The sequence below is a fragment of the Musa acuminata genome, chromosome BXJ1-3 (assembly GCF_036884655.1).
Source record: "Musa acuminata AAA Group cultivar baxijiao chromosome BXJ1-3, Cavendish_Baxijiao_AAA, whole genome shotgun sequence".
Lineage (NCBI taxonomy): Eukaryota > Viridiplantae > Streptophyta > Magnoliopsida > Zingiberales > Musaceae > Musa > Musa acuminata.
In genome coordinates this window covers 8,879,925-8,890,000 of record NC_088329.1, presented here as the reverse complement: position 1 = coordinate 8,890,000, position 10,076 = coordinate 8,879,925, and the positions used below count along the sequence as shown (strand labels likewise).

Below are 10,076 nucleotides of genomic sequence, written 5' to 3'. Positions count from 1 at the left end.
TGCCTTGTGATTGGCCAAACCTAGGGGCCCATGATGGGCCCGATTTCCGCCGTGGTTAAACCGGTCCGATTTCATCCGGCTCAACTTCAATGACCCAAAGTCGATGCGTGATGGGCCCAATTGGACACTGTTTTGCTCTACGCCCCTTGATAATTGATCCAGCCGGTGGACCGATTAAACCGGGTCCAGAATAGAACCCGACGTAGCGAGGGAGCATTTTGGTACTTGAACAGGTCTGCTTTTCTTCAGATACCGTGGACGGCTGATGTTGCCCGACGTGACCCGCACTCGAGCCGGGCCGCGAGTCGCGCAGTGACGATCGGACGGTGGAGGCGATTGACTGCAGCGATCGGACCGCATCGCTATCGCCGTGATTCCCGCCATGCATTTCGAAGATGGTATCGAGGGAATAAATTAACGCAGTAAATGCGTGAAACACCGCAATAGCAGCTCTTAATTGGATTGGCAGTCAAAACCACAACGGTAATTATTGCGTTGAAACTTCCAAGAGTGGAGTCAAATCTCACCCCAAATATAATTAATTGCCTCTGCTGCCCGTGAGTGGCAGCCGGTAAGGAAGGGCAAGGTGGAGTTTGGGGTTTAATTATGTGACAAGTACGAACACATCATATAAATGCGTGGATTATGTAGAATAATGGTGAGTGGGTTAGAAAAGGGGGATTGGGTTGGGAGGGCGTCGGCGCCTGGATGTACGGGTAGCAATCAATCATATGACTTGATGGATGTGATGGATGGACTTGACGTTTGGGTAGGGATGGGAGCATGCAACGTGGAGGACGGGAGGCCGAAAGAGATGGTTTGGGAAGGGAGATTTATGGCGTCTCGATGGGTCCTTTTCGCGTTCAATTTGGGCGGATGGGGGGAATCGGGAATCGGCACCGATTTAAACATGCTGACGTGTTGGCGGTCCAATTCGAAGCAATGATGACATGTTGGGTTAGGCCGACTCGTTCCTTGTAGCTCGGTAGCTACACTCGCCGACAATTCCATCTCAAGCATAATGGATGACCTATTTATACATACATACATATCGTACCCGTCAATCATCGATGCAACCCCACGTTACAAAGATAATAATAACAATAATAATGATATTAATAATTGCTTTTTGTGGTGGTTCTCCCATCCACGTGCAGAGACGGAGGATGACCGGTTCACTCTTTCAAATGAGAAAGTGGAGTGCGATTGAATTACAAATCCCTTTCTCACTGAGCAATCGAGAAGAATCAGTCAGCCAGCAAAACAATCCACTGAAGCTTCTTCCCCTGTACAAATTTGATGGACTATCCAATCTTTAAGAAAAAGAGAGAGAGAGAGAGAGAGAGAGAGAGAGAGATGGTTCTGTAAGCAAACGCATGTGCAAAGTTCTGGATGGTTCTCATGGTCAAAGCATATGTTCCGTGATGCCTCTTCGTGCTGCACACACATGGAAATCAGGTATCGTGCAAGCCATCCGAGAGAATCTCGTAAAATAGCCAAAAGAAACGCCTACGGGAATTTCCTACCCATATGCGTTGATATTATAGAAAAGGACTGATCGAATCCATGCATCACAATCTCTCCGGCTTTTAATTCGTAATGTTACATCACAATTCACCGCTCGACCAAACGGTAGTAGGATTTCTCATTTCGGCGCCTAACAACTCCAACATGTCACGCACATCTGCCAGTCCATCGGGAGATTGGCTCCCTGACACAAACACTGCAAGCATGTCCCTCGTTTGAATCCAGCTACAACCAGGAGACTTCTTCACCCCTCGCTCGATCATAGCCCGCCTCACCTTCTCTGCTTCTTTCCATTGCCCATCGACACAGTACAAGTTGGACAGCATCACGTAGGCTGCCTCCTTCTGAGGCGCCAGATCGATCAAATCCTTCCCCACATTCCTCCCGATGCTAACATCTCCTCTAGCTGCGCATGCACTAAGCAGAGCCTCGGATGAGCTTGCAATCCCGACGTCAACAGCCTTCGAGCAGCTCTCGAGCAGCGCAGTAGCCTCTTTCAGCCATCCAGCTCTCCCGACCATGTCGACGACGCAGGTCACGTGTTCTGCATCTGCTTGCAGTCCGTGGACCGACTCCATCATCTCGAAGACGGCTCTTCCCTGCTCGACGAGGCCCGTGTGGCTGCATGCCATCAGCAAACCCATGAAGGTAACCTTGTCAGGTCTAACATCATGTGCCGACATTTTGTCGAACACTTGGAAAGCCCTCGAAGGCCACCCATGCAATGCATAACCCAACAACATAGCGTTCCAGGATACCAAATCCTTCTCGCGGAAGCCGTCGAACACTTTGCTCGAGCTATCGATGTCGCCGCATTTGGCGTACATGTTCACCAGGCCATTGGCCACATAAAGGTACTCATCAAAGCCGCTACGGATAGCACAGCAATGGACCATCCTTCCATTCCCCAGAACTGCCATGACAGCACAAGCGTGCAGCGCAGCTCCGTAAGTGAAATCGTCGGGCCCAAGTGAGTTCCTCGCCATGTCCACGAAGAAGGCAAGAGCCTCCTCACCGTATCCCCTCCTCGCGAACCCTGCGATCATTGTCGTCCACGAGACAATGTTGGTCTCGGGTGCCCTTCGGAACAACGAAAGAGCCCCTTGCACGTCGCCAATCTTGATGCTAGCGTCGATCATTGCATTCCACGAGATCACAGTTGGAGAAACCATGCATTCGAAGATCTTCAATGCATCCTCGTGAAAGCCGAAATTTGCATACAAGCTCAGCATCGAATTATTGACTTCGGTGGCATCGTTCCATCCTCGTCGGACTGTGACAGCATGAACCATACAGCCAAACCGCGGACTCGCCATCTCAGAGCATGCGTTGATGAGGCTCGCGAATGTCGTCGCGTCGCCCTCGGATCCACGCATCTGCATCTCCCTAAAGAGCTGGAGACACGACTCGCTTTCGCGCAGCTGAGCATATCCCACCATCAGTACATTCCACGCGACGGTCGTCTTAAGCGGCATGGCGACGAACAACTCGTGCGCATCTTTTCCTTGCCCGGAGTTGACGTAGGCGTGAAGGAACGAGCACCAGGAGACCTCGTTCCGCTCCTCCATTCCCTCGAAGACCCGCGCAGCGTCCGCCGGGCGCGAGCACTTGCCGTACATGTCGATGAGTGAATTGGAGACGGGCAGGGAGGAGAGAAGGCCGACGCGGAACAGGAGGGCATGGAGCTTCCTACCGCAGCGAAGATCGCGGAGCTCGGCAGCGGCGGCGACGACCGCGGTGAAGGAGAAGGGGTCGGGTGGCGGACCACAGGATCGCATGTGGGAGAAGAGGGTAAGCGTCTGGAGGGGGCGGCTCGAGTGGAAGTAGGAGGTGAGCATCGCGTTCCACGCGACCGTGTCCCTCTCGAGCATATCGTCGAACAGCTTGCGAGCGGCCGAGATCCGCCCGGATCGCGCGAGACGGACCAGCCATGACGTGGTGGAGATGAGATACCGCCGCTCCGTCGAGACATTCCGGCCCATTCAACACTTGGTCAGGCATGTCTGCGTCGACTACCGAGCGATGCCAGCGAGCGCTTCTGGCCGTCAACGATGGCCTTCGCGATTATATAGCGCACAAACACCATTGCGCATGTACACAACATGAGCGGTCGTTTCATATTTAACGATGTAGAAGGTGTTCACGGGCCTAAGGGCCTAATCTTGTAGCCCATTTCGAATCTATAGGCTTGTCTTTGGCACGGCGCACCAGTAATCTATCAAGATTTAAGATTATTTGATAAATTACTCATTATTAACTTTTTATCGAATGATATCATTTTTCTTTCATAAATATAAATTTTTATTTTTATTTTAAAAAATAAATTGATTTAGTATTTTATAATTCTTTTATTTTATTTAGTCAAATTTGACTTAGTTAGAATAAGTTAGACATGATAACAAAATATATTCGATTTTTATATTTTTAATAATTAAATATTATAAAATTATTTTAAAAATAAAAAAATATTATTAATCATTTTATAAACATAGCAAGACAGATAAGTGAAAGTTTAAGTTAGTTTGGTTGAAGTTGCCACATTTACACTCAGAATTGAATTAAATCATAAAATCTATCCAAAATATTTTCTACTTCCATAATTAAATATCATAAAATCTTAAAATATAAAAGTTAATATTAATCATTTAATAATTATGACTATGTAATTTTGTGAAAGTTTGAGTTTGTTTAGTTGAAGGGGACTCAGTTACACTCAAACTTATATTAAATTATATTTAAAATTAAATTAAATTATACTGAATTTATTTTTAAATTAGTAATGTTTTTTTAGATAATTTTAGGATATTTATTAACAAATATTTCAAAATTTATTGGAATATGATTCTAACCATAATTGTCTTAAATTTTTTATGATGAATTCAAGATATTTTTTTAAAACAAAATATTTTAATGTATTTTTTGAAGAATATAAATTAAGATAAGGACGTTGTTACAAAGAAATAATGAGCAATGATGCATGTATAATCAATCATACATAATCTTTGTGATCATAAAAATTACCAAATATATTATTTAAAGATTACCAAATATATTGTTAAAAATATATATATAAAAAGGTCAGTCTTCCAATGTGAGACAGGAAATGACCAAAGATACACACCGCCCAAAGAAACAAATCGCTCGTTCTGGAAACTCACAGCGAATGCTATCCCGATCGCTCTCAAAGGATACCTGGACGGTTGGGATGCAGGAGAAAAGGAACCGATCCGTGTGCGTCCTCTCTGCACCAATTGTAGCCTTCGATCGCCTCCTCCCCTGCCCTTTTGCCCGACTATAAGATGCCACTTCCGAACCCCCTCACTCTTCGCCGGATTAGATTAGAACCCAGGTGTGTGAAAGGTGGTGCGGCGTAAGCGTCGGTAGCCATGTCCGCTGAGGAAGGAGCTGAGGTCGTCGTAGCTGCAGCAGCAGCCCCCGCCGTCGAGGAGGAGCCGGTGGCGGAGGCCCCCGTCGACTCCAAGCCCGTCGAGGAGAAGACAGGAAAGGAGAAGAAGGTGAGGGCCCCGAAAGCCCCCAAGGAGAAGAAGCCTAAGGGTTCAAAGCCTTCCACACCGTCTCACCCGCCTTATTTCGAGGTTAAAACCCTCACCTTTCTGCCTTTAATCTATTTAGCGTTTCCTGTGTACGAAATTAGATTCTGATTATATTCTGCTGGTAATTAGATGATCAAGGAGGCCATATTAGCCCTGAACGAGAAGACTGGATCGAGTGCTTACGCTATTGCCAAGTTCATGGAGGAGAAGCACAAGGGAGTGCTGACGCCGAACTACAAGAAGGTCTTGGCCGTCCAATTAAGGAATTTTACAGCAAAGGGGAAGCTTGTAAAGGTGAAGGCTTCCTTCAAGCTAGCGGAAGTCGGAAAGAAGGATGAGAAGAAGAAACAGAAGAAGGACGAGAGGAAGCCTGTGAAGGAGACGAAGAAGCCGAACGAAGCTGCAAGGAGGACAAGGGCTTCTGCTGATGCCACAAATAAAGCCACGAAACCTTCTTCCAAGGGGAAGAGAACCGGGGTCAAGAAGGCGAAGATGGCCGCTGCTCCGAAACCGAAGCACCCCAAGTCCATCAGATCCCCGGCTTCCAAGAAAGCGAGGAAGGCCACCGCTTGATGATCCTGTAGATAGATAGTTGATAGGGCTCGGTTGCTGTTACCTTTGTTCATAGTTTGGGTCGCCGCTTAGTCGACAGTTGATGATGGTGTGTCAACTTCACCCTCTTGTAATGCAATCTTCGTGTCGTCTTGTATGGTTAATCATGCTGCAATGTTATGGCAAGTTGAGTTGATGCTAAAACTCTGTAGCTATACTTGCTTCGATTTTTTGAATGTGAGGTACTGTCTTCAAGAATTTGATATATGAACGTGGAAGACGATGATATCATCCTTAGATGGCTCATAGGTGGTGATGGTTTCCTGTGGGTTGTATTGGTGGGCCATGATGTGACGGGTGGAGCCCATGGCCTTGCCTTCCTCAAATCACTTGTCTCAAAACCAATTGGGCTTTGTTGCCGCCTCGACTGCGCCGTAATCTGATCTTTGCATCCGCATCGATGCTCTTCACCACAGCCCCCACGCGATCCTTCCGTCTCTCCCTCCCTCACTACCCCCGTCCCCGCGACGCCGTTCTCGCCTTCGCTGCCAAGCTTCCCGAGCGGCGCGCCGTCAGGTCGCAGGTCGGCGTAGGGGCATCGGAGGCGGCTGCTGCCTCGGCGAGGCTCGCCGCTCTCCGATCGGGCCACGTTCCAGAGGACCGAGATCCTCCTCCCGCTACGAACATCGCGGACGAGGGAACCTACGATGGGGCTCCCGGGGCGCTGAGGGGGTCGGACGTGCTGCAGGCGCTCCAAAAAGCCGTCGCGAAGAGAGAGGCGCGGAAGCTCGGTGATAAGAAGAAAAGGAGGAAGAGGGCGGCGACCGACGGCAGAGGAGAAGCCTTCGGCTTCGACCACGGCCAACAAGTCCGGCCGGTAGAGATTAGGAGCGACTGGGGCCAACGAATCGATGAGTTGGAGAGGCGAGTCCAAGAGCTGCGATCGCAGTACCACTAAGCCGTGCTGTGTATCGCTTTCTCTTCCTCTTATGCGGTTTGGATGTTTACATTTCCATTACTTCAAGTTTGCAAAGTGGAAACAAATCTTCTACGTTTTATTCAGTCTCATATGCTAAAATAGATGTAAGAATGGTTTGAACGGATTGGGAGGAAGATCTTCCCACTAATTTCAATCTTAAATGCTTCCTGAGTAGGTTTATGATGAATGTTAATTTCATTATATTATTATTTTCTCTTTACCATTTGCAATCGAATTAGGCTGACTTGAATCCTGTGAACAGCAATCTCAGTGTCATCTGACTTGAATCCTTTGGAAACCCAATGTCTAAGATAGGCTGAACATGATACAGAAATAAACAATTTACGAGTTTCTCTGCAGAGGTGACATACAATCTTGCAATCCCCTTTCTAATGTTTCATAATTGTTGCTTGTTACTGTATGTCATGCCAATTAAGTCCTGACCATTTTCACTTTGTGGCTGCAATAGCTCTCCCTATCCGGAATATTCCATAAATGATTGGTTAGGAACATGCCCATGTTGTCCCTTCCCTGGCCTCACATCAAATACCGGCAGTAATCTCACCTCGTAGCAGCTAGACTTTGGTCCATGTCCCAAACTCATCCTACTTTTCTATGGTGGAAATTCCTTCACAAATCTGTACCTCATGGCTTTTTTGTTTCATGGAACATCTGGAGAAACACTTGCAGTTGAGCCTCTGGACTCATCTGCATCAGATTTGCAAGGATCCACCTAGGTGCATACTCACAGAGAGTCTCACAAGATAATAGGCTATGGAACTGTTGTGTATGCCCACTGCCAAGCTTCCTGTCACAAAATGGCGTGGTGGACGCAGTTATTCTTTTCGTTGTGCAGGGATAGCCGAGCCAGCAGGTGTTCCGGCACCAATGGGACAGAAGACACAGTATAAAGATGGGCTCTTTGAGAAATTATTCATGTCTCTCTTTGCTCGGAAGATGGAGAAGTTCGCGACCAGTGAAGTGTCGAAGAAAAACAATGCTCTCTGGGATATGGACTACGAAAGATTTGTGGATGTCTCAAAGAGGGTGATGATAGGAAGATCCAGAAAACAGCAGCAGGAGGTGGTGAGGGAGGTTCTCCTATCCATGTTGCCCCCTGGTGCTCCAGCTCAGGTGCCAAAGATGATTTTGATTGACAAAAGCTTAGAGTTTAGTTGTTCCACTGGCACCCCGCCTTCTTTGCATAGATTGCTAATTAAGTTTAGGATAGGAAATGTTATTCTAGTAGTTTTAGCAGAAAATATGGATAGTTGCTTTCTCCTAAGCTCGCTTTTAATACATGAACTATTTTCGGAGAGAGAGTGCTAGAGAATTAGTACTGGTTCTGTTGGAATGGTGAACAGTACTTATTGGTTTATTTGACTGATTGCAGTTCAGAAAATTGTTTCCTCCAACAAGATGGGCAGCTGAATTTAATGCTGCTTTGACAGTGCCATTCTTTCACTGGTTAGTTGGACCATCTGAGGTACTTATGATTTCTTGTTAAAAATTTAGATTTGGAATATGTTATGTTTCTTGCGAACATTTTCTTGGAGGTTCAATAGTCAATATAATTGCTTCTTGTTTTTGAAATTTTTTTCGATATAAGTGAGATCCTTAACAACCACCATGTGAAATCAGCATTAATAGTTTGTTCGAATTCATGCATCTGGGACTGAATATGCTACTAGAATTATGACTACTGCTCTGGGTAACATAATAACTTTGTTACATCTGCTTCTACTGTGATCTGAAAACCCTCACTTATGACAAGCTATCTTGATTACCATTTTCCAAGTGTATGAAGTTGAATGTCTGATGGTATTAGAAATATTTACATGAGCAGAGTTAAATTCTTATTGCAGTTGTGCATATGTGCTAGTAGTTTTACTGAGCGCTCAGTATTTTCCTCAGGTTATTGAAGTGGAAGTCAACGGTGTGAAACAAAGAAGCGGAGTACAAATAAAGAAGTGCAGGTGTGCTTCTCTCATCTGAAACATAATTTCTCTGTTGGATTTTATTAGTGTTTGTTCATTCCAATCTTTAGAGACCATATGATAGAAATAGCTATGAGAACTCAGAACATGCGATCTACTGGTACCGATAAGTTAAAGAAGACATTTTTTAGTTGTCATTTATGCTTCTGTGTAGGTACTTGGAGAACAGTGGATGCGTTGGGATGTGTGTGAACATGTGCAAGTTGCCAACTCAAGATTTTTTTACAAACGAATTTGGGCTTCCCTTAACTATGAATCCAAGTATGCAAAGCTTCTCCACATATTTCGTTAGTTGCATACGGCCTGTCTTTCCATTTGCTAGTTTCTGTTCCCGATGATCTTCGTGAAACAACCTATATCATTATATACAGAAATCTTCAATCATATATGAACTACAGTTTAACATTTCACTTGATTAGGGTACTTATTATTTGTTAAAGTTCCTGTTGCCACAGTTTCTTAAGCTCTATCCTTGCTTAGTTGTTCGATGAAATGGTTGAACGTAATAAGTGTCTACGAACTCTGAGTGACATTGTTATTGTCTTGGTGAATCTATTGGCAGCATCATGACGAATGGGCCTCTTCTTGTCTTCATTATGCCCTATCAGTAATTTATTTTTTGATTGCTGCTGGTCATTTTTGCAATTTTTGGTAATTAGCAGCGGTTAACTTAGGTGACAATGTTCTACTTGTGACGTTTCTGCAGATTTCGAGGATATGAGCTGTGAAATGGTGTATGGTCAGGTTCCTCCTCTCTTTGAAGAAGATGCTGTTTCAAAGCAGCCTTGCTACGCTGATATGTGTACGTCAAAGACATCATCACACCAAATGAAAACACTTGAATTCAGCATTCTGAACATGAGGCATTTTTGCAGGTTCTGTGGCCAACACCAGCTCTCCAGTCTGTCCTAAACTACAATGAAGAACATAGAAGCCTAAATAGATCAGCTTTTCGTTATCAACCTTTCAAGCTCATTCAGTTTGTTCTGCATATGTTATAATCTTCAAATATCTGTTTTCATACCTCGCGCTCGGATGTTCTTCCGAAGATGACGGGATGGAAAAGCAAGCGAAACTTACTATTCAGAAGATATGGAAATCTGTTTCACCAAAACACATTTTCCAAGTTAGGCCATGTTATCAAAGATGACGAGATGAGATAGCATATTACTTTGTGTATATGTTCTTATTAGGATCTTCCTAATCGATACAAAATATGTACAAGAATTCCGGCCATAGAGACCAGTCACAGGTCCATAACAATGTTTGTGTAACCCAATTTGTAGTGCTACCGTGCCACAAAGAACAATTTGGAAGTGACTTGCTTTTGAGTTGTATGAAAACATGTCTTTAGACATCTTAAATAAAACAAACATGTCGTTTGAGAGATTGCATCGATCTATAAGTTAAAAAGTATTTTGAATCATACGCATTTTGAATAAGATATGTCAAAGTCGTAATTTAGTC

General features: G+C 45.0%; 3 protein-coding genes across 3 annotated transcripts; 2 read left to right on the top strand and 1 right to left on the bottom strand.

Annotated features, from left to right (window-relative positions):
• Window positions 1-1,493: 1,493 nt before the first annotated feature.
• On the bottom strand, window positions 1,494-3,674 carry LOC135621677 (pentatricopeptide repeat-containing protein At2g36980, mitochondrial-like). The gene has a single exon (XM_065123453.1). The coding sequence runs from the start codon at window positions 3,507-3,509 to the stop codon at window positions 1,608-1,610; it is 1,902 nt and encodes a 633-aa protein (XP_064979525.1). The 5' UTR covers window positions 3,510-3,674; the 3' UTR covers window positions 1,494-1,607.
• Window positions 3,675-4,837: 1,163 nt separating this feature from the next.
• Window positions 4,838-5,837, top strand: LOC103977977 (histone H1). Its single transcript, XM_009393663.3, has 2 exons — window positions 4,838-5,123; window positions 5,211-5,837. Exons 1-2 carry the CDS (start codon window positions 4,914-4,916, stop codon window positions 5,652-5,654), a joined length of 654 nt encoding a protein of 217 aa, XP_009391938.2. The 5' UTR covers window positions 4,838-4,913; the 3' UTR covers window positions 5,655-5,837.
• A 1,201-nt stretch (window positions 5,838-7,038) lies between these two features.
• Window positions 7,039-9,996, top strand: LOC135583202 (beta-carotene isomerase D27, chloroplastic-like). The gene is made up of 6 exons (XM_065123452.1): window positions 7,039-7,746; window positions 8,006-8,098; window positions 8,527-8,588; window positions 8,764-8,870; window positions 9,316-9,411; window positions 9,485-9,996. The coding sequence occupies exons 1-6, from the start codon at window positions 7,387-7,389 to the stop codon at window positions 9,529-9,531; spliced, it is 765 nt and encodes a 254-aa protein (XP_064979524.1). The 5' UTR covers window positions 7,039-7,386; the 3' UTR covers window positions 9,532-9,996.
• The last annotated feature ends 80 nt before the right edge of the window (window positions 9,997-10,076 follow it).